The sequence below is a fragment of the Passer montanus genome, unplaced genomic scaffold, assembly GCF_014805655.1.
Source record: "Passer montanus isolate IOZ18808 unplaced genomic scaffold, ASM1480565v1 scaffold20, whole genome shotgun sequence".
Classification (NCBI taxonomy): Eukaryota; Metazoa; Chordata; class Aves; order Passeriformes; family Passeridae; genus Passer; species Passer montanus.
Genome location: NW_024366592.1, coordinates 1,550,921 through 1,575,513, shown reverse-complemented (window position 1 = coordinate 1,575,513; position 24,593 = coordinate 1,550,921). Strand labels below are relative to the sequence as shown.

General features: G+C 40.9%; 1 protein-coding gene across 1 annotated transcript; it reads left to right on the top strand.

The window, feature by feature from the left end:
* The first annotated feature begins 16,495 nt into the window (after window positions 1–16,495).
* On the top strand, window positions 16,496–23,697 carry LOC120501655 (serine/threonine kinase receptor associated protein). Its single transcript, XM_039708219.1, has 10 exons — window positions 16,496–16,697; window positions 17,688–17,823; window positions 18,552–18,633; window positions 18,893–18,965; window positions 19,553–19,649; window positions 20,543–20,680; window positions 21,041–21,177; window positions 21,696–21,845; window positions 22,363–22,428; window positions 22,760–23,697. Exons 1-10 carry the CDS (start codon window positions 16,586–16,588, stop codon window positions 22,825–22,827), a joined length of 1,059 nt encoding a protein of 352 aa, XP_039564153.1. The 5' UTR covers window positions 16,496–16,585; the 3' UTR covers window positions 22,828–23,697.
* The last annotated feature ends 896 nt before the right edge of the window (window positions 23,698–24,593 follow it).

The window sequence follows — 24,593 nt, the reverse complement described above, 5'->3', positions numbered from 1 at the left end:
GGTGAGAACTTAACCCAACCTAGCACAAGCTGGTGGCTCCCAAGCACAGGACGTGATCTGGCTGGAACAGGCAGGGCCATTTGATACCAAATTCCAGGGAGATAACACTGACCCAGAAGCCTGAACACAAGAATGGTATTTTTAGTTGCAGACCAAGAGGCTGGAGGTTCAGAGTGACCTTGCAGCTCTCTCTGATGCTGTGGCACAGGCAGCAGCTTCACCAGGACATCTTCTCCCAGCAGCTGGACCAAGCACACTGAGCCAAGGGGGGAGAAAATACAGGAGGATGGACAATTGCCCAGTGTTCAGGCACACTGGTACTGCCTTTGCTGTTCTTTTGAAATGTTATTTGTTTTTCTGTATCAGTTTAGTATGAAACGTTCCAAGGAATTGATGTCCTTAATTTAAGCACAAAACAGAAACAGACTGAATACAGAGTCTGCCTGAAGCGAGGGAAATGGGATTTCTCTTTCTATATGCTGTTCCAAGAAATTGATGTCCTTAATTTAAGCAAAAAACAGACTGAATACAGAGTCTGCCTGAAGCGAGGGAAATGGGATTTCTCTTTCTATATGCATTGAGTAGTAGAGAAATCACCAGCTAGATGTAGTAACCCGACCTGCAGCATCAGGAATTTGCACACTGGATAAGCCTCCTCATCATTTAAAAGTTTTATCACTTTATTAATAACTTTATTCATTATATGCAGATACATGAATACATTTACAGGCTTCAAAATCAGGCTCCTCTTGTGATAAACACTCAATATTCATTCTCACTCCTATTATTTTCCTTTGTGAAGTGCTCTGCTACAAGGGCAGAGATGACAAAAATGTAACAACCTGTTTATAGTCAAACAGAAGGAAATCTAAAGGATCCCATTTTACAGATACTGTCTGAAGCAGAGAGAGTGTGTCACTTGACAAATTACACAGAAAGCACAAGAAAAAGATGTAAATAAATGGTCTGCTGAATTCTGGTTGAGTCTGTGCAGCCTTCCCCAGCTGATAACAGCTGGGTTTGTACTGGCAGCTGGAATCAAAACCTCCTGCCCACTAAGAAATTATCAGGAGCCATGAGTTGATTTCTTATCACAAATTCAATATGGATAAACCATTTGTTATTGCTAATGTTATTTGTGTCATCATGGCTCCCAGAGAACAAAAATCCCATGACACTGAGATCATGGGAAAGATTGAAAATAACTCCCTTCACCAGTGAATCACAAAACTGGAATCTGCAAAGTGTCTTTGAGGGGAAACCATTTAATATTTAAATAATAAAAATGTTCTCTCAGGAACAAAAAAAATTGATATCTAGAACAGAAACTTTGCCAAAATTGTTATATATATATATATAAATAAATAAATGTATACATAGACATAAATATACATACATATATGTATATTTATGTCTATGTATACATTTTTACACAATATAGCTATTATAATTAATATATATATAATGTATAATAGCTATATTGTGTAAATATAAAAAATTATGCAATCTAGCTGGGAAATAATAAAGACATCTTTAATTTTGCTGTAACTCTGAGCCCTTAAGGTGCACTTGGATTCATCTTTTATTTTTTTTCTAAGTGATATCTAATGAGTTTACAAAAGTGGAGATTGAGATTTTCAGGGCCTGAAGTATCAAATAAAACCATTAAATGCTGAAAGCTTGAAAATGAAGCTGCAGCAATTAGTGGTGCTGATTTCATTATTTCAATGTTTCTGGCCAAATAGGAGGGTGGCTATGAAGGCAAGCACCACTGGGGCAAAGATACTCTCTCCTTTCTCTCCTAAACAATCATAGAAATATCAACAGGCAAAGTTCTCCTGTTGGCCTACTCCAGAGCAGAAAAATAACTGCAAAATAAATGCAACAATAGTTGTGGGGCCAGTATTTGATTGGTTTTGCTTAACATTTCCCCTTCATTTCCTCCTCTTCATTAAAAAAAATGGAGCAAACTGGAGGCTGCTGTATGGATCAGATGATTTTCACGCTGGTACCTGACTCCCAGCATTGCCTCACCACTTGGAACACTGCTGATTGCTTATAAAGGAAAAATAAATCTATTTTTCTGCAAGAGTCCCTTCACACAATGTAGGCACTCTACTGCAAATGTAAATCTTGCATCAAACACTTGCTTGAGCAATCTCAGCATGAATCACCAGCTGCAGGGGATTATCTCCATCAGAATATGTGCAAAGGAAGAAGAGGCCATTTCTTAAGGGAGCTGAATATGTAACATAAATCGTTGTCTGTAATGAAAAATTTACTTTATAATTCTAATCAACTCAGTTCTACTGGAAAAGAAGCTTTTCACAAGAAAGGTCTGCAGGTGTATCAAAAAATCACTTAAATTTGGGAACTAACTGCATTTATTTCCATCATGTCAGTTAAAAGTATCTCAAAATAAGCAACATAATTTATTGTTTCATTATTGTGCAAGTACTTTTCAATGACAGTAGGTTTGCTCATTCTAGAGTGTAAATAAATCTGAGCAATCTTAGCTGACAGTTCTAAGATCCTGATATTGAAAAAAAAAAATTGCAGCAGAAAGATGAGTGGAACATTCCACATGGAAAACAGGTAACTTTGGAAAGGAGACAAGGTTGTATGGTTCAGGACTGCTGAGTGTGTGACCTCCTTGAGGAGATCAGCCAGTAGAGAAGCCCCTCTGCCAAAACCATCTGCCTTCAGCCTCAGTGTACTTTGCCCTGGACACTCTGAGCTGCTTTTCTGAGAGGATGCAGCTCTTCAGCTATAGTGCAGATAGCGATGCTCGGCCAATATTAAAGAGATTAAAATTTGCTGATGGCTTTGAAGATTAGGATCTGACCCTCAAATTGGCAGGCAGAGTAGACCTGAAGCTAAAAAGATCAGACACAAAATATCTGCAGCTCTTAATCCCCCTGAAAATAAGACATTGCATTCTTCAGCAGCAAACCCTGGTGTTGTCTTTACCTCTGGACAACCATGGTAACTGATGGGCTGCTGCAGTCAGGATCTCTTCTGGCAGGATACCAGGAAATGGGGTCGAGATTAAGGATGAGCTTTGGCCATGCTGCTTCTGAACTTAATAAATTGGCTGATATTTCTGATCACATCAACATCTGGATGGAAAGAAGAAAATATATTCTAACTGCACAGATAGCTCTGGGAGGCAGCTACTGTTGTTTTGGCACAGCACACCATTAATCTGAATAACTGGTTCTTCATTCAAGCATTAAATGCTGTGGAATTTTTGATGCTGAATCCCTCTGTGGAAAATTACATATCCAAACAATTATACTTGATGTATAGTTGGTATCACTCCATTTTCCCCAAGTGGTATCATGTAACTACTGAAGCAGGATTTCTGTCCAGGGCAACTTGGCAGGAAAGGAATTCTTGCTCCTTACTGATCTCAAAAAGCTTTAGATAGGGCATGCTGGTTTTGGCTGGGGTAGAATTAATTTTCTTCCCAGTGGCTGGTGTGGGGCTGTGTTTTGGATTTGTGCTGGGAACAGTGTTGATAACAGAGAGATGTTTTTGTTATTGCTGAGCAGGGCCAGCACAGAGCCAAGGACGAGCGAGCGGCTGCGCGGTGCTTGGTGCCTGCCTGGGTTTAAGCCATGGCAGAGGAAGTGACTGACTCCCAGGTAGCACTGAGTGGCCAAATTGTTCATTAGCCTGTTCCACTTTGTGCTGTAAATGGGTTTTCTGCATCAATGGTTAGAAATTCCATCAAAATGCCATCAAAAGTTTGAGTATTTCACATACAGTTTCTATCCTGTGCCACAGGAAAGTCTTGCCCTTTCTGTGCATCGTTACTCTCTGTGGTTTAATAATATCCAGTTAATCCAGCAGCAGAAATATTTGCAAGCCTTGCTACTTCCTGAGAATGATTTTTGTTTAAAAACAGAGGGATGAAATAGTGTGATAAATGGGGAGGCTTCCAGTATACACTGTTATCATTAGGCTCCTTTTGCTTCCATGAAATTCATAGTGGACTTACTTCTCTGAAGGAAGCTTGTGCTTTCCATTAATAAATATATGCTTCTTTGGCAGTCAGAAGCCACGCCAGATAGTTTTGCAGATTGTCATGTTCTGGAGGACAAATGTGACAGCTTTGTTGTATGTGTAAAAGTAATGCATAGAGCTGGGAATCCCCCATCCCTGGGAGTGGCAATATTGTCTGTAAAACAGGATATAAAAAAACCCTGTAAAACAGTCGACGCACATATGACTGCTGGGGGTGGATTGCAGGAGGTTTCTGCTTTTATTGCACCATCTTTTCTTCAATTAATTGTGTTTTATGTGAGTAAATCTATGTGATTTATGTGTATGAGTAAATTTATGTGAGTAAATCTGAGCGTTTAAATCTAGCTAATGAAGATTGTGGAAATAGAAGTAAGTGCCCAATCTACTTTCTCTAAGATATGACTTTATAAATGCCCAGTGGATTAACTGGAAACAAGTGGTAATTTCAGTTACCACTACAAATACTCTTCAGTTTTTTAGTCATTGCTCAATAATCATATCCAAGACTCATATTTCTAAGTTATTTAAAAATCTGAAATACCATACATTTTCGAAATTATTTGGAATTATTTTAATTAATTCAATTATAATTTAATTAGAAATCACTTAACTGCTAGGAGCAGCTACATGTCTTTTGGGAAGCACCTAATGCACGTGGAATTTCTGTAGAAGGGATAATTGCATAGAAACTTTCTTCAGTCCTGGATGGAGTATAATACAATGAAATCTTTTGGTAGAGTAATGGGTTTGTGATGAAATTACACACATTACTGTCAAATCTCCGCTCAGAGGAGGTATCAGAGCAGCGAGAGCAGGACTGAAAGATCCCACATTTTCCCGCAGTGCCCCAGCAAGGACTTTAGCCCTGTTTCCTTGCCTTTCTGTCTTAACTCTCAGCTGAGATTGCCCACAAAACACCCAGATAAAATGAGGGAGGTGAACAAAAAAGGCTCGCTGGCTCACTGAATAATTGCCACCCGATCAAAGAGGTCGGGTTGTGCAATCAGTGCTAATGGCCCGTTCTTCTCAGTCCATTTGCTTCCCACTTGGAGCGGATGGAAGATGCTGCTGACAGGTTGTTGGAGGGTGCTTCAGAACCCTGAGCTTACAGATGCCTTTGGTCATTTCCAATCGGTACCTGTGAAATGCAAAACCAGCAAGAAGAGAAGAGAAAAAAGGACCTGAGGGAAGACAAAATTTGCACCCTGACGTTTCCGGTCTCTGCTCTTGGGAGTGAGTTTGTGTTGGTGGTTCAGGAAAGCTGTTTAATAAGTAAGAGGGTAAGCAGGTCACGAACACACTTCTGGGAAAGCCACTGAATTAATTTTTTTTATGATAATGCAGCAATGATGGAGAAAAGTAGGCAAAAGACATTTGAGATTACCCTCCATATGAAAATGTCAAAGGAACATCAGAAATGCCCATAAATACACACCATTATATTGCATCATTTGTGTCAGAGAAACTGACTTAATCTTCTAAAGAAAGACTTTTATTGCCTCCTTCTCCTGACTTGGATTCCTGGTGGTGATACAAACCAGTCCAAATCTGAGCTAGGTCAGAGGGATGGCAAAATCCGGGAAAAAATAGAATTCATATCTCATCCTCACTCCAGAGTTGTTCTTCTTGCAGAGTACTAAAAAAGAGACCCACAAACTTTTCTTCATCAGTCATAACAGTGGCTGCTAATGGCAGTGCCAGATCTCATTTAATTTTGCATTTCTGTGCCACAAATATATGTCCTACACTTCAGGAAATTTCACACTATACATGCAAAACATGGGCTGAAAAATCACTTTCCCCATCCTGCCCCATAATACTTAGAAAAATCTGCTGTTTAACCAGAGAAAAATTCCACTGCTGATTGATTCCTAGGTCTGTTTAGCTGATTATAATTCCCCAACCTACCCTTATGTGATTCACACCCATACATCTGCTCTAGCTTCAGCATATAATTGTTATTCCATACAGACAGCCCAGTATTTATTCAAACAAGGGTGCTCTTGTGCATTTCTCCTTTTTTAGCTTCTCTAAAAAGAGTAAATCGGTCACGATACATTACATTGTATGTGTGTGTTTGTGTGTGGGAATAAAAACTAATTTTATCATCCTCTCAAAGGCAGCAGTTGATTACCAAGACAGAATAAATAAAAGAAGTATGTTAAATGGAGTACTGTACATTTACATGAGAGACAGGGCATTGCAGCTTTCTCTAAAATACTGTGGCTAGTTAAAAAAAAGATCATGGTTTCTGTTATTTTGCTTTCTATATTATAAAACAAGTATCTGCTCTCTTGCAGATCTGTTGCTACAGCACAAAAAAATCTAGGCCATGACTCTGTGACACTGCAAATCTTTGATTCCAATGTTATCATTTTGTTCTGGGAGAAGCAAAGAAGATGCTGGTGGAAAAAGCAAGTTGGTACTGCTTGGATTATCTTCATAAAAGAAGCTGAAATGAGTTTAAAAACATTTGTGGTCTGCCAGAGTCAGCTGATTTGGCTCTCAGGAGTTTGTATGAACTGTTGGTTCATGGGTTTTTTGGCTTGTGCCTGTGTTAGGACTTGGGAGAGTTCAATGAACCCAGACCTCAAAGCAAAAATATTTAACCTTCATTTTCTAGTGGAAATGGGGTTTAAAAGCTAATTTTAGTTTTCTGGAAAATATTTTAGAAGTAATCTTAGACTCATTTAACTTGTTTTGTGAAAACAATCCAAATATAGACTTGAAGAGTTGGAAGTTTGGCTTTTGACTTAATGCATTGTACAAGTAGGGATCAACTTGTAAAACATTTTGAAACTACAAGCTTAATGCCAATCATGTGGTATCTGGATGTGGAATCTGAACTACTTTCAGTAACATCCGTCAAGATAAAAGCACAGCATTGGTGGGGTTTTTTTGTAGAAGTATAAAGATTCTCAGCAAAGGAATTAATAGAGGTTTCATCTTGAAACCTTTGTGCTTCCTATCACTGTTTTCCACGGTGCTTGCAGTCAGATCAAGAGCCTATGAAAGCATTATGCTTGTTTTTATCTCTCAATCTCATTACAGCTCTGAACAAACATCCAGTAACTGTGTTTCGCTTCAGACTCACCTCCCTTTGAGTACTCCGCGTTTCACAAATGGAATCAAACCAGCAGCTGCCACTCCTGAGCCCAAGAGACTCGCAGGCAGTGAACTGAAATCCAGCACAGAAAGCCAAAAGGCAGCTTTCATCTGACTCCTCTGCATTGTCATCAACTTCTGCGGGAGAAAAGGGGCGAAGGGAACACATGAATTTAGTTAGCAAAGCATTTGCAAAGCAGTAAGGACGATGTCCAGCAAATCAGCTGTGGCTGTCACGGAGGAGCTAATAAGAGGCAGGAAAGACAGGTAATAGAAAAGCCAAGGGAGGTATCAAAGCCTGGTTAGGAACGCCGGGGCAAAAGCCTGAAGTCCTTCTGGAAGGTAGGGTTACTGCAGCTCCTACAGTGACCAAAATATTTCACTTCCAGCCATCCACTCAGCTGCAGTCAGCAGTGCTGCATGTGCTGGGGATCTGACAGATAAGATGTTGATCTGACTACTGTTTAGAATAAACAGTTAAATAAACAACATAGAATAAACTGTGTAGAATAATTTTTTTTTTTCAGTAGAACGAAATGAATGAACTAATGCATAACTTCAAAACTTTCTGTCCATGTATTTTAACTCTCAGAAGAAGAAGGAAGGCTGTGCAGAGGATGAGATGCAATTGTGTTTGGCCTCTCCTGTGGTGCTGTCATAGGAGGGCTTTGACAAAATAAATGATAGCAGGTTTTGGTTCTTCAAGTTGGCACATATTTGCCATATTTGATCTACAGATGGAATCTCTAGCTCTTGTCAGCTGTGGTACTAGCCCATTTGCAGGTGCTGGGCAGATTTTTAATGGACATTTTCTTTTTTTGACTGTTACACTACAATGTAACATGCAGTCAAATTACTCATATCGTTTCGGTAGGTTACCAGCCATTACTTTCCAAACTCTGCTCCCATTTCCCACTTCACATATGATTGCTTGTTCAGTGCCTCGAATAAGTGAGATACTAGAAGCATATTTTTGGTTATAGTGTTACACTCACATTAATTATTTTTAGCCATATTATTTATATAACAAAATATAAAGCTGAAAATCCCAGATATGCTTACTGTGACACAGAGCTTTGCCTGCAACCTGTTTGCAGCTGTCAACCCTTAAGTGGTCACAACGTTCAAGGGATTTGCAGGAGCTGTGGAGTGTTACTGGCTCTGCAAAATGACTTTTTTTTTCTTTGCCAGAAAAATTCCTTCCCAAAAGCCCGCGCTTGATGGAATTCCCACACAGGTTCTCTTTAGAAAATCAAGAGTGCCCCAACTATCTCAGGGAACGCCTCTGACACGCAGGAATACACTGCTTACTTTGGATTTACTGTCCCCACAAAGATGTAAATCACGAGCACAAAAACCGAGGTAAAGGATTAGCTGTAAAACCGGGGTGGGGAGAGACACGATAAGACGACAAGCAGAACGAGAGAATGTTATCCCGGCTGACACAGAACTGGATATCTCCGCTCCAATACTCTCGCAATGAATTCCTAGGCTATGCTCCGGTGTTCAGAGCCAAGTACTCAGTTTCCATAGAAATGCAGCACTTTGAGATAAGGCCTAAGATTAACTGCTTAATGACTTTTCCTTACGTGGCCCGATACTTATGCCCTTAGAGTCAGCCTTTGTTGTTAAACTTCAAAGGCTCTTGATGGGTCTGAAGCTGCCTTGGGAACCTGTTGATTTCTCCCTGCTTCATGCACAGCCAGCTGATGAACCTCTAACTGTAAGCAAAGATGGTATTTTCACCTGGAATCCAGCAGTAGGGGTGTCCACAGATTGTTTCTTTTTCTATTTTTACCAATCTGAGAGCCAGCTACTTCTAGCCCAAACCTAAACTGCTCTGTCATATGAAGCTATTTATATACCTATATTAAATGTTCCATAAAACCTGAATCACACTGACTTTCACATGCAAATAAGGTCCTTGTTTTTAGCATCCGAAATGGCAGGTGACCCATTACTATTATAGACTGGATTGGACAAGGCTGTGAGAAGAACTAAAGCCTCCTTCCACCTTGCCAAGCTGTTCCTGCGTCATCAGCAAGAAACAAAAGGAAAGAAACAGGAAATACACTTTTGGGAATCCCAGTCTGTATGTTACATGTCGTAGTGACGTGGATGTGCAGCACCAAAAGGGAAAGTTTCACAGAAACCCAACTGGAAAATAACCATTGCAGTAATGAATTTTCCAAATATTTGTATAAGCATCGTGAGTAAAGTTCTATTCAAGACTAATGAAGGTACTGCTATCTTTTTGACTCACTCCAACATTAAATATTTTCAGTTCCTTGCAGGTATATAAGTGTTATGCATCTTGGGACAATACCCAGAATTCCCCAAAATTTCAGTAACAACAAAAAAACACCTTTGCAAATCTTTGTCTTCCATCTCCTACGTGTAAAAGCATGGCCACCATCTTCCACCATCGGTGCTATTAATTTCTTTCAAAGTTTGATCATGGCAAAAGACCAAAACCCCACAACTGTAGTTACTCCAAGCATAATACCATGAGCCAAATGAATCCATGATCTAATAGTGATGACATTGGTGGATTCAGTCCAGAGACAAATGTAGCTTAAAGTTGTTTTGAAATGGAACATATTCTCAAATCTCAGAAGAGCAACAATATTTCTTTAAAAGTTGAGATTTTTATGGCCCGAGGATGGAGAGAATAATATGAATCACTGTTTATGCAAAGAAATTGTATAGAATCTAGTATTTTTTCCAAATAGCACAAATACATGTCACATATGAGTAGTCTTTCTTACCTTTTTCTTGCTATCCTCTATTTTCAAGCTCACCTATTTTTCTGGTGTGCTCTAAAAGGGACACACAGTCTAGTACATAGTAATTTCCATTGTGAAAAAAACCAAATTTTCTATTTTTCAAAACTAAATTATTGCGCAAGTAGTAGCAGAAAAACATTGTGTTTCTAGTCTTTGCAGTGCCAGACTTGCTTTCATAAACCAGCAAATATCACATTGTCTGGTGAAGAGAGGTTCACAGTCAAGTGTGACACTTAATAAAAACACTTAAAACTAAGTGTTATTGATTAGAAATTAGCGTATTTTACACCACTAATATTATTGGTACAAAAATTGCACTTGCAAGTGGGTGCTAAAAAACAGAATCTGAAGAAAATCTGCAAGATTGTTCAAAAAGTGATTAAAAAAGGTTTATAAACAAGCCTGACTGGTGTTACCTCTGTTACCTGGATTAGCTTCAGCAAAGCTTTTACCCCCAAAAACAAGGAAAAATCCCAATGTCCTTTCTATGTCAGATCTGTTCAAGTGCTCCTAGGATAGCAGGACTGTCTGCTATGCCTGATTTTCAGAGCCTGATGTTTGAATTAGTCCTTCAGAACAGCAAGTATAAACATCTTGCATTGTGAAAAACACCTTCCAAGTGAAAACATCAAAGCAGCCTACAATTATGAGCCAGCTCAGCTAAAGCTTGTTCCTGTAAATTTGCCTTGCTGTTTCTTAAAGTACAGTAAGCTCACAGGGAGGTATTACAGCTCTGATGATCCTTGGAGAATAAGAATTTTGCTAAGCTGTTTCCTGGAAAGCAAGTAAACTGACAGGCAATTTTAATTCTCCTTGAGCAGAGCTTTACAATTGGATTTGGTTTTATTATGAATGGAAATTCTTTTTGCAGAGGTAAATGTTTATTTAGCTAGCCTGAGATATCAAGTGGGTCCAATATGAGGCTGGAAAAGAAGCAGCAAAATAATATTATGTATGTTTTTATTTTACATTCCTTTATTTCCTTTAGCAACATTATGTTCTGAAGACATTTGGATAGAAATTTCCTTTTCATCTCTCCTCTCTATCTGGCCAAAACTACCAACTGTTACCTCTCAAAAGACAGAAAGGGGCCTGAAGGCTGAGGAACAGAGAAGCCATTATGGCAGAGGTAAAACAATTTTAAATATCCCTTATTGGTTTTATCATTCTGTGTCTAGTGCATGATCTGAACGTGCTGGACCCCTGCCCTCCAGACAGATGGAAAGGCTCCTGACAATGTTAGGAACAATGTTCTCCTCATAAGAGCAAATAGTTTTGAGATCCTGGCACTAACATGGTGGTTAAAGAATTGATCTTATATGTGACCTCACCAGAAGAGGCAGGAAAAAAGGTACAAATGCAACTGTGAGGTACACAATTGATAAATCTCCCATTTATCCTCCTGTCCAGCTTCCATTTCTCCTGCTAAACCACTTCTCCTTGCTGCTGCCTCAAACTCCTCTTCACACTCTTCCCTATTCCTCTACATCCCATTTTCCTGTCTAATCCCCTTGGCCTCTATCACACAGATAAATTGTACTACCAAACTCGCACCAAGAAACAGAAATGGATCCCCAATTTCTACCCAAACGTTCTCAGGGTACACTGTAGTAGACTGTCCTACCACAGAAACCCACCAGAAGAGTGTCTGTGGTCCAGCACTCACATTCCCTAGATGAATGCTAAAAGAAGCCGCAGGAAACTAGAAAAAAATATGTTCACTTGCTGTGAAAAGCTGATTTAGAAAGGATTCTTAGACTAGAGGCACACTGATGTATTATTTGTGAAATATGATTACATCTGCCTTTTATCTTTCATCTTGTTACTCAGTGCTAATTGACTGCTCAAGGCTGGCACTCATTTTTAATTATCCCCTCGGTGGAAACCCAGCAACAAGCTCTGCAACTGCTCTCACATATCTGCACGCAGCATCTGTAACACATCATCCTTCAGCTAACAGCAAGTCCTCTTCTTTTTCTTTAATTCTTTTTTTCCCCTCTAAATTAGCTGTAGAGATTAGTGAAGAAAAAAAAAAAAAAAAAAAAAAAAAAAAAAGGAAAAAAATGTAGAGAAATCAGTGTGCCCAGAGACTACATTGAATGTTTCACCATTCATTAAAATAACTCATGTCTGAGGTCTACTAACAAAGGGTCTGCCCTGCTGCTGTGCCTTGGAGATTTCCATTTACCTATATAGCTAATTAATTTTAGAGAATTAAGCATTTAGTAACTTCTCGAGTGCTGTGCCCACACAGCTGCCAGGCACGAGCTGAAATAACCATCCCATGGTCACTCCGCAGTGGGAACTCGGTCAGAGCTTCACTGCACTAATAAATACGTAAGGAGCTCCACTCAGCGGTGAGACAATGTATTTCCAACTCTGATACATGCAAGAGAAGAAAGGAGTCTTTGGAAATGTAAATATGTATAATTAACACATCTATTTAGTTGACTTTCTGCATTATTCATTGTAATCATAGCACTAGAATCGTAACGTTTCAATAGGATAACTTTATTTATTGTCAGCAACATTTCTGAGAGAATTCAATCACTGGAATACGACACATAGTTGCACTTTTTAAAATAATAAATCTCAGTAATACCTATTTTTTTTTATTTTAAGCTTGATAAACTTCCATTTGTAAGGAATAACTTTTTTTTTCATCTTCCCTTCTTTTTCTTCTACCATGTCTAGATTTTCTTGAAAAATTTAAGCGTACTTCACAGTTTCTACCTCCTCTAAAAAAATCTGTATTAAACAAAGCAGCTACAGAGGGTTGTGCCCTTGGAGGGCACAGAATTAGTTTTATTTTTTTAAAAAAATTATTTTTAAAGCAAACTTTTTCAGACTGTGGGGAATAAAGTATTTAAGTGGAGGTGCTACCAGGGAGAAAGTCAGACTGCTGCTAAAGAAACAGTCTGATTGAATCCTGAGTTAGGCGTAGCACCAGCTTTGGAGACTTTAAGAAAAAATGTAGACAGGTTTATTTTCAGAATTAATTCCATATGTTCTTAGTCATATTTTCCAATACCCTGTAGTTCTGCTTGGCCTAGTGGGATGTCTAGATTTCATAGGTTTCCCATGTCCATAATTTTTCTCCTTTTCTGATTTTCAGCTACTTACTGGGAAATTTGAAATACTTTTGCTTTTCTGTGTCTGTTAAGGATTTTGTGTCATCCTAAGTGGATGTCATAAGCTTTGTGCAGGTGGAAAATCACGCTCCATTTAAGAGAAGACAAAATCAATTAAGCTGTGAAATCATTAAAAGTAAACTTCCCCAGACGCAATCTTCCAATTCTTTCTGTTTCTCAACCTTGAATTCTAAGCAGGTAATTTAAACTTAGTACAAAGTTTTTCTTTGTACTGTCCCTTAGGATCATTTTTTTTTTCCACTGAAAAAGTTGACAACATCAGTTACCAGAAGAGTTTGTAAAAATGTAAACCCAAACAGCATTTCTAGCAAGGGGACTATGCTTAGATAAGATTTTGAAAAATAAAAATGTAGAAGCAATAAAATTTTGTTTGGATAAAATCCAGAAAATCTTAAAGACACTGGAAAGGTCCACGTGGCAACCTGTGGCTTTGAACGGAAAAACTGTTGCTCTATGATACAGTGTCAGTATGCCTGAAAATGAGTCATGAAGTTACAAAACTTTTAGGAGTTATTTCTGAGAACCTTGGGGTGAGAAATAAAATACCAGAAGAACGTGAAACAAGGTGCCTATCTTTTAAATAAGAAAGGTGTGGAAACCTGTAGTTAGCTCCTATTTAAATCATTAGGTTAATGATTTAAATACTTTTCCTGGTTGTAAGGCTTAAGAGAAAAAGGAGATGATTAACTGCCAATCATTCTGATTCTAGATTAAGAGAAAAACACCACTCCCCTCATCTTTGGGTAAGGGCAGTGACACATTCCGAAGTGCTATCCTTAGAGCTGCTGAGGGCAGGTCCAGACAGCACCATCAGCTTGTCTTTGGCATAAAAATACCCAAAGGGGCGGGTGCTGCTATCCCTGAAATCCCCACATCCTTCAGGGCTTTCCCATCACCTTCCTGGTGATCAGTGAGCTGGGAGGGGAGCAGAAAGGGCTGGGCTGCCTTTTGGCAAGAGTTGCTTGCTCTTGGTTTAGGAGAGCGCAGGGCACTGAGGAACCTTGTTTGCCTGTGGATGGATGGAATGGTGAGGAGGTCACTGTTCCCTCAGGATGAGAGGCCAGTTCTGTTTAAAATTTTTATTGATGACATGGATGAGGGGATTGAGTCTTTCATTAGCATATTTGTGGATGACACTAAGCTGGGAGCGTGTGTCCATCTGTTGGAGGGTTCTGCAGAGAGACTGGGATCAGCTGAATGGATGGGCAGAGTCTAACAGGATGAAGTTTAATAAATCCAAGTGCCCAGTCCTGTATTTTGGCCACAGTAAACCCCCGCAATGTTATAGTGCCCAGGCAGAAAGGGATCTGGGAGGACAGGTCAACAGTGACTGAACACGAGCCAGCAGAGTTACAGTGCCCAGGCAGAAAGGGATCTGGGGGGACTGGTCAACAGTGACTGAACACGAGCCAGCAGAGTGCCCTGGTGGCCAAGAAGGCAAATGGCTCCTGGCCTGGATCAGGAACGGTGTGGCCAGCAGGAGAAGGGAGATAATTCTTCCCCTGTACCTGGCACTGGTGAGGCCACACCTCGAGTGCTGTGTCCAGTTCTGGCCCCTCAGTTTGGGAAGGACATTGAGATGCTCAAGAACTTCCAGAGGGGGCAACAAGGTTGGTGAGGGGCTGGGAACATAAACCCTCTGAGGGACCACTGAGGGAGCTGGGGGTGCTCAGCCTGGAGAAAAGGAGACTCAGGGGTGACCTTATCGCTCTCTACAACTCCCTGAAAAGTGGCTCTAGTCAGGTGGGGTTCGTCTCTTTCTCCAGGCAGCACTGACAGAACCAGAGCACACAGCCTCAAGCTGCACCAAGGGAAATACAGGTTGGATATTAGGAAAAAGTTGTTCACAGAAAGGGTGATAAAGCTCTGGAATGGCTGCCCAGGGAGGTGGTGCAGTCACCATCCCTGGGTGTGTTTAACAAAGCCTGGATGTGGCACCAAGTGCCAGGGTTGAGTTGAGGTGTTGGGGCAGGGTTGGACTCGATGATCTTTAAGGTCTCCTCCAACCCAGTCATTCTGTGATTCTGTGAATTCTGTAAAAGGAATGAGGAGATGTCTTTACAAACAAACTGTGGGCCTGATGGTAGACAAGGCCAGATACTGAGAGTGAAAGAAGCAATGTGGTGGAACCATAAATTCCATGAATTGGCAGAGATTGCTACTTACTCAAGTCTGTGCTAAACCTCTGGATTTAGAGAAAAAGAACACAAGGAAAAAAGAAAAGGGAGGGCTACACATTAGAAAGGGGTGTATACGAAGCGATTTGGGAAGTCTACACCTCTGAAGTACCTCAGCTGATGGGGGAAGAGAGAGGGAAATGGAATAAAAAGCCTGGAAATTAGGATAAAAAGGAGGCTGCATTCTCTAACAATTTGAGAGACCTCACGGAAAATGCCCATGACCTCTCTCTTTATTCGAATACAGTTACAGGACTCCTCTGCCTCCTCTTTGGACATAAACCTCTGGTGTATGTGGATTAATTTTCCTGACAGGATGAACGGGATGGCGATAAGGTCGTGACTCCCTCGGGAAGCGGGATGGTGGATGAACGGGACGGGGATGTGGTCGCTATTCCCCGAAGGAGCGGGATGAGGGATGAACAGGACTCGGAGGAGCTGGCTATTTACTCATGGAGAGAGACGGTGGCTGAATGGGACCGGGATGCCGCCGCTACTCAAGGAGTGGATGAGGGATGAAGAGGACGGCGAGGAGCTCGCTGTTCCCTCATGGAGCGGGATGAGGGATGAAGAGGACGGCGAGGAGTTCGCTGTTCCCTCATGGAGCGGGATGAGGGATGAAGAGGACGGCGAGGAGCTCGCTGTTCCCTCATGGAGAGGGATGAGGGATGAACGGGACGAGGAGGAGCTCGCTGTTCCCTCATGGAGTGGGATGAGGGATGAACGGGACGAGGAGGAGCTCGCTGTTTCCTCATGGAGCGGGATGAGGGATGAACGAGAAGGGGAAGAGCTCGCTGTTCCCTCACGGAGCGGGATGAGGGATGAAGAGGACAGTGAGCAGCCCGCTGTCCCCTCATGGAGGAATGAGAGTTGCAGAGGACAGCCAGCAGCCCACTGTCCCCTCATGGAGCGGGATGAGGGATGCAGAGTACGGCGAGCAGCCCGCTGTACCCTCATGGAGGGATGAGGGATGCAGAGCACAGCCAGCAGCCCCCTATTCCCTCATGGAAGGATGCGGGATGCAGAGGACAGCTAGCAGCCCGCTGTCCTCTCATGGAGGGATGGCGGATGCAGAGGACAGCCGGCACCCCGCCGTTCCCTCACGGAGCAGGATAAGGGATGCAGAGGACAGCCGGCAGCCCTGCGCTCCCTCCCGGAGCGGACCAGCGCGGGCCCGTCCCCCCGGCGGGCGGTGCTGCGGCGGCCGCGCCCCCGCGCGTGACGCGCGTCCGCCGGGAAGCGCTTCCTGCCCGTCACTTCCCCCGCCGCCGCCGCCGCCGCTCCCGCCGGGCCGCCGGACTCGTGCCCTGCCCAGGCCCCCGCCGCCGCCGCCGCCATGGCCATGAGGCAGACCCCGCTCACCTGCTCCGGCCACACGCGGCCCGTGGTGGACCTGGCCTTCAGCGGCGTCACCCCCTACGGATATTTCCTCATCAGCGCCTGCAAGGGTGAGCGGGACGGCGCCGCTTTGTTCGGGATGCCGCGGCCCGGCGGCGGGCGTGGGGGAGCCCCGCCGCTCGTAGGCCGCGCGTCGCCGGCCCGAGGGGTGCCGGAGGGGCGGGAGCGGGTCGGGGCTGTCCCGGCCCTGTCCTGGGGATGTGGCACCGCCTCGGTGTGCTCTGGAATGGCGAAGGGAGAGCACAGCCGGGATGCTTTCCCGGTGCTTCGCTGCCGGGTGAGCCGGGGGTGTGGGAGCCCTCATGCGCCCCGCGGGGATCCCGGCTGCTGGGGGTCTCCGGAGTGGTTTGTTTGTAAAACTTCCCTTCCCATCGCCTAAAGCGAGCTCTGCTTTGGCCAGGGCAGCTGCCTTGCCCTGATGAACTCTTTATTCACTGTGGAAATAGCATTTTATCTTCGTGCATGTGTATTTTAACATTTTGCATGCATACGTCTTAAAGGGCATTCCTTTCCTGCCTTGAAGGGCTTCCAGTTCAGCTCTGCATCTCGTGTGAACAACTCTTTGATAGCCTTCCAGAAAAAACTGATGATAGGAAAGGCTTTCTATTGCTACTTCATTTCTATTACTACTTCCTCACTGCAGCCACGAGACTTGTTTCTACATACTGGTGACTTCATATGTTCCAATGTGAAAAAAGAGCAAACCAAATCTGTCTTAGCTGAAGAAAACTTTAGTAGAAATAAAACCTAAATGAAATGTTCCTTTCTACCTTCCTTCTGTGTTAAGACAAAGTTACAGACTTGTACCAGGGTACTTTTATCTCATTTGCAGCAGCATTTGAATATCAGTACAGTTTAGATGCATGCAGCAAGTACAGCTGCACATCCAAACTCTACAGCTAAACCCCCCTGCAAAGAGTGGCTTTGTAAAGTATGGGGCATTTCCACGTGCTGGTGCAAGGGAATATTTTTTTAATTTAAAAAACTGCTGCCTCTCTCTTTTACCGTGTCACCTGAATACTGGTTTTGTTTCTGTGAAGATGGCAAGCCTATGCTGCGCCAGGGGGACACGGGAGACTGGATTGGCACGTTTCTGGGCCACAAAGGTGCTGTTTGGGGTGCCACCCTGAACACAGATGCCACTAAAGCAGCTACAGCAGCAGCAGATTTTACAGCGTAAGTGATGGACTGTTTTCATGGTCTGTGTTTTGGTTTTTGTTCTGTAGCTCTTTGGTGACAACATAGCTGTGCTAAATTACGGATTCATTTTTCTTTAGTAACTGTTAGCTTATTTTTGGCTAGCCAAATTAAAACCTAGATTTTTATCTTCTTCAAAGTAGCTACTGTTAATTGTGTCATGATGAGCAACTGTGATTGCTTCTTGATGTGCTTAATTATCATCCTGGTTTCCTTTTACTTTTCTGTGCAGCTCTCATCTCTGGCACTGTAGTTATAGCAGAGTTGAGAGGGGGCTTTTTATTTTTCATCTACCAGTTAGCCTCTTTCCATTACATGAAACTTCTGGTGAATTAGTTCTTCGATGTTGTTTGTGCTGCTTGCAGTATTAATGAATATTTTGCAAGTTGAATCTTGTTAGTAGAGGGTAAACTATATTAATGAAGTTGCAGAGAAGAGCCACCTTTGTCTTCAAACTAAAGTGTTAATTGGTTTGCATGGTCCTGAGGAAGAGCATAAAGGAGAGTGGTGGGATAGTCCAAAGAAAGCTCTAGTAAAAATATATAAAATATTCTTATTGACTAACTAGGTTACAACTTACAAGAATGTAGCACTTAGGATAAAATATTGTGATGGCATCAGGAAAGATTGCTTACAAATTCATCTGACTGTCCAGGTTGATTTGTGCTGGTGCTTCTAAAATATGAATATTTCCTCTTGCTGTTTAGCAAAGTGTGGGATGCTGTGTCAGGCGATGAACTGATCACACTGGCTCACAAACACATTGTCAAAAGTGTGGATTTTACACAGGTATGAGAAACCTTTATACCTTACTCACCAGGGAAATAAGCTCTTGAGCATGTTTTGCTATTATTTACTTTTTTGCTTTTTTTTGTTGTATATCTTAACAGGTAAATAATCTAAAGTAGTGCTGCTAATTTTTAAGATTGTAGGGTTAATATAACAATGTGTAAAGGCTGTCTGAGAGAAAAAGCTGTGATTTTAACTCACAGACAAAGGCTGTATTTTGATTCAAAGTAGAGTTGACTCTCTATAACTTCTGTTTCAGGATAGCAATTATCTGTTAACAGGTGGACAAGATAAGCTCTTGCGTATCTATGACTTGAGCAAGCCAGAAGCAGGTGAGTCTGCTTTTAAAACTGACTCTTGGGGGCTTTTTTGAGTTAAATAAAACTTCTGAGATGAATCACTAAGAACAATGTTGAGGGTTGTTTTACAAATGTAATGTCCATAAGCTTTTGGTATATAAGGGTCCAGAATTGCTTGGGTTGGAGATCACCTGGTTCCAAACCCTCTTCTGTGGTCTGATTAAAGCCCCATCCAACCTGATCTTGCACAATTCCAGGAATGAGACATCAAGCAGAGCATGTTTCCCTTCAGTGCAGACATGCTAGAAATTGGTCTAATTAATTAAAATTAATTAAATGTAGTTATCTGACATTTTGATGGTTGATAGGAAGCCAGAGAACATCGATGTTCACCTAGTGAAGTTTTTGAAAGCTAGGCAATCAGATAACCACTTTGCATTTATTTTATTTATTTATTATTGTTCCTGAAATAAGATCTACAAATAAAGTCCTAAGTGCTTGAAGTAATTCTACAGTCTCTAGTAGATGGAAATCTGTGTAGCTTAAGGAAGCCCCCAAACTGCTGCATGGTGTTTTTTTCATTTTGTTACATTTATTAAAATATTTGGCTTTCTTTTAAGAACCTGATGTTGTCAGTGGACATACTTCTGGCATTAAAAAGGCCTTGTGGAGCAGTGATGACAAACAGATTCTTTCAGCTGATGATAAAACTGTGCGGTAAGAAAAAGTAACTTTAAACTTTCTTTATTGTCATGCTCTATGTGAGGATGAAGTTGTGTTCTTTTGGTAAAGGATATGATTACACAAGTTACCTGATCCTAGATGATTGTAGCTGCATGCCTGATACGGCTCTGTTCTGCTGTCAGAGATCATTGTGGTAATAGTTCTGATTTCCCCATAAATGTTTGCTTCTTATAGATGTGTTCTTCCTGATAAGAAGAGGTGGTCTGTTAGAACAGCATAAAATAAATTTATGACTTTTGTAATCCTGAAGAAGATGAATTCATAGATGAGGTCTCTTGTGTACACACTGTGCTGAGCTATTGCTGCTTTTTCTTCTTGGTTTCCTGGTGTTGAAGATAATCAAGAGCCTAGTCCTGTTTGTTTTCATCCAGATTGTAAGAATAGAAATGCAGCAGTCAGCTAATGAATAAAGATTTTTATTTCTGCTTAGATACTTCTTGCACTGCTAGATATGAAACTTTATTATCCTCAATGAACCTCTGTAAACTGGGATTAGTAACTCTTTGTCTTTTGAAATAAAAAGACAGAATAGAATCTTCAAGGTCTGTTGTTTAGAAGACTTAAACCAAGATTTTTAATCTTCAGGAGAATCTTTGAGTAGTTAAATTGTGTTTGTATATATCATTTAATTTTGTAGCATTAAGCTGCAAAGATAAAAGTACTTTAAAATTGGGAATGTGTCTTAATCCTGGCCTAGGTGAGAATGCAGATAAAGCCACTGAAGATCTGAAGTACCTGTGGAATCAAACCGCATTCCTTTGATGGGTGCCTTTTTTGATGCAGGTTTTGCCATGGATGTGAGGTGGAAATTGTTTGATTTGCAGAAGTCTGAGAGTCTTTTTTTCCCCTTTTTGTTTCCTTTTAAGCCTGTGGGACCGGAGTACCATGACTGAGGTGAAGTCACTAAGTGTGGCCATGTCAGTGAGCAGCATGGAGTATGTTCCAGAAGGACAGATACTGGTGATAACCTATGGGAAGACTATTGCTTTTCATAGTGCAGAAACGTGAGTCCACAACTCCCAGTTTTCACAGGTGGAGTAATGGGCTTCTTGTGGGTAAAAACTGGCTGTACAAGGCCAGAGTCACCAAGTTGTCTAAACTGGCATCTCTGATGTTTCAAGAAAGGAAATTACATGCTTAAACATATTCCAGAAAGTAGTTCTGTATGTGTGAGCTTTGTTTTGCTTATTCTAAACTCATTTCTAACTTGACAAGCGTGATTTGCAAGTATCAAAACTTGTTTTAGAAACTCTGGGGTTGAAATTTATTTCTGGGAAAAGCAGTTGAGGTTAGTGGAATCACAGTTTCTTTGCTCTCAGTATTTTTTAAAATGTGAATTTCATTAACAAACTTTTCTCCCTCAGTCTAGAGCAGATTAAATCATTTGAAGCACCTGCTACAATCAATTCTGCATCGCTTCACCCTGCAAAAGAATGTTTGGTTGCAGGTGGTGAAGATTTTAAACTCTATAAATATGACTATAATACAGGAGAAGAATTAGGTATGTTTGTCTCCTATAATTATAAAATAGGTGTTAATAAAATAATGACCAGTAAATGAAACTGTTGTACTCAAATGAGGTCTTAGCGTAGCATGAAAAGAAATTCTCATTCTGTATTGCAATAATAGCTGTATGCTGAATTGTCATACTGTTCATTAGATATGTGAGTTACAAGATTTTATGAAAATATATGATGTGTTGGCCAAACTTGTTTCAGAAAAAGCATATTTTCTTACTGATCCAGTCCTCATTTAAAAGTGGAAGGAGTGGTTGAAGGAACACAGCACGTGTACTCAGTGCTGCTGGCTTGCTTTGCAGTTTTGTCTAGAATAACTAAGCACCTTTTTCCTTGCAGTTAATGAAACATTAATATCTTAATTATTAAATGCTTAAAGTAGCCATTGCTGACACACCCATTCATGGATACTCTGTTTTGTATCAGAAACTGATCGGTTTGTACTTAAGTTTCAGTTGTTGGCTGAAATTTGCAATTGACAGTCTTGACGTGTTCCCTTCAGAATCTTACAAAGGGCACTTTGGTCCCATCCACTGCGTGAGGTTTAGCCCCGATGGAGAGTTATATGCAAGTGGCTCTGAGGATGGCACACTAAGGCTGTGGCAGACAACAGTAGGGAAAACCTATGGCCTTTGGAAGTGTGTAGTTCCTGGTAAGTGTGTGCTGGGTCCTGGGGAAACTTGGCAACCCTGTGTGCACTTTTGAAGTGATGTGTGTCATTAGTGCTAAACACTGAGTTTCATACAGTGATTCCTGTCTGCTGAGGGTTTCTATCTACTCATATCTGTTAGATTGAAGGATGTACTTTATAGCTGTTCTGTAAGCAGTTCACATCACACCCATAAGCTTTTTCAATATAGACACTTTGTTGGGTATTTAAGCCAAGAGCCTGATGTATTTTTATGTTAAAGAGTAAGAAATATGTGATAGCACTTTTGTAATCCTGAAAGAGAGACTCTAGAAGTGTGGATGGTCATTTTCTTTTATACTGTACTCTGGTTCTTTCAGCTTGGGGAGAGGGAGGCAATAACAACATGTGGATATTCATTAATAGAATTGCTTGCTCAAGTGTTTCTCCTCAACACTGAAATACATGGAAATTACTTTTTTTTAATTAAGGTGAGTGGGTGGAACTGAAGGTATTGACTGTTTTTCTACTTTCTCTGCAGAAGAGGAGAATGCAGAAGCAGCAAAAGCAAGGACTACCCTTCCAGGAACTGCAGAGGAGGAAATAGGTAATGAACTGAACTGTCAGCTTCAACTGCCTCAGTGTTAAAAGATAGTCAAGATGATAGCATTCCTTAGTATGAAAGAAGTACTTCCCCTCAAGTGCTTTCTGGTATTTTTGACTCTTTTCAAAAGATCTTTGAATGCATTTGCCTGACACTGATTATGTGGTAAGTGTCAGACTGGTGACTGGAGCTGTGCAGGCACAACAGATGGGGTAGAACAGCTGGGTCAGATTGAATGGGAAAGCAAACTGAACTGGTCTCTTTAAGCAATCCCTGCAACACTTCCTTGGTTTCTATATCTAAAATGAAGTTAAATAACACCCTTTTTATTTAGTTGCAGAAGAGATTGCCTCTGAAAACTCAGATACAGTGTACAGCTCAACTCCTGAAGTGAAAGCCTGATTACTGCAGCTGTTATGTGACACGTGGACATGCGAGACTAAATCAAGTGAGCAGTGACAGACAGCAGCCTTCCAGAGTGCGCTCCCTGCGTGGGGCAAAGATGGGCAGTAATTGATGAGAATGCGGTGGAACTGGCTAGGTGTTGTCTGTAAGAGAACTGAGCATCCAAATAAAAACCCAAAAGACAAGTAGTAGAGTTCTGCTGGCTTTTTGGCATAACTGCCTACTGTCTTTTCAAAGAAGTGTGCAAGCCAAGATCCAGTCTCTCCAATCTCAATTAGACTCATTGTAGTGTGTTTTCATTATTACAAAGAAGAGGTACAATGGCTTTTACCTTTTTTTTTTTCTTGAAAGTTGGAAAAATTGGCTCTAGTTGAAAAGAAGGGATTATGTACTTAAAAGTATTTGGTTTGGGTTTTGTTTCATTGTATGCTGCTTCTGAATGTTTAACTGTTTTCAGTTGTCTAAATAAAAAGCCTCTCCAAACTCGTACGTTACTTTTGAGCGTTGGGTTCATGACATGGAAAAGCAACTGCATTAATCACGTAATCCTTGGCATCTTGTTCATACAGAGAGAAAGCAAAAGAATGTTTTAGGGCTGGTACAGAGGGTGGCAAGTTCTTTGATCTGTAAGCTTTGTATCTTTTTTATTCTTTAAAGTTTGAATGTAAACATGAGTCTCTAAAAAGAAAAACAGTGAAAGTTCCTAAATTAAATGTGCTGCCTGAAGTATTTGGTTGTACATGAAAATATCAGAGGCTGGCTGCAAATCTGTGTAAAGCTTGGGTTTAGTCCTCCAGACTGGATAAAAAAGTTACTCTTTCAAGGTTACAAATCATATTTTCTTCATTAAAGAAAATAATTGCCATTCTTCCACTTGTCATTTTCTTTAATGTTATGCTGAAAGCTTTACATAATGCATTCTGTGTGGTAAGGAGGAAGAGGTATATTTATTCACACACCTTTTTATTTTTTCATATTCATACTTGTCCTTACTGTCCTGTTTTTGCAGACTATACCTATTTGCAATTACCTATTTGAATTTTATTCTAAAAACGTGTAACTGATTTACAGCTAAATGATTCAGCTTATGAAGGCTGCATATGTAGTACTTCACCATAAAAATTTTAATTTAGAAATTGGATGTGTTTAAAATGAGGGACTTTGAATGCCTTCCTCCATGGTGAAATTTATTGTATGCTGTGGGTTTTATTCCATATTTGCAGTAGGCTCTGTAGCATTTCATAGAGAGGCCTGGAATAGAATCTCAGAATCATTTAACTGGGGAAAAAAACCCTTTAACATCAAGTTTATCTGTTAGCCTAGTTATTCCCAAGTTCACCAGAAAACCATGAACCTCATTCTGATCACCAGTAAGGGTATGAGCAAAACACAGATTTAATATTAAGTGACAGGACAACAAAGTTCTTTGGCAAGATTCACTCTACTACTTACAGGATAGTTAAGGCACACCAAGGAGAAACAAGCAACAACAAAACCAAACAAAATCCAGGCAATCAAAACAGAAATGAACCAAGTGCTGTTTAGAGAGATGTGTGTGTTTAAGTGGTAAAAGGACAGTGAAGGTGAGGATAAAAAGGAATAAGCTTTTAGGCCCTAACAGCACTCAACCCTAAGAGTCATGTTAACATCTACCTTAAACCTAAGAATTTAACAGAGGAACAACACTTAACGTAATAATTTAACAGAGGAATAATACTTAAGAGCATTTAACCATTTCTTAGATAACAGTGTGGCCTGGAAAA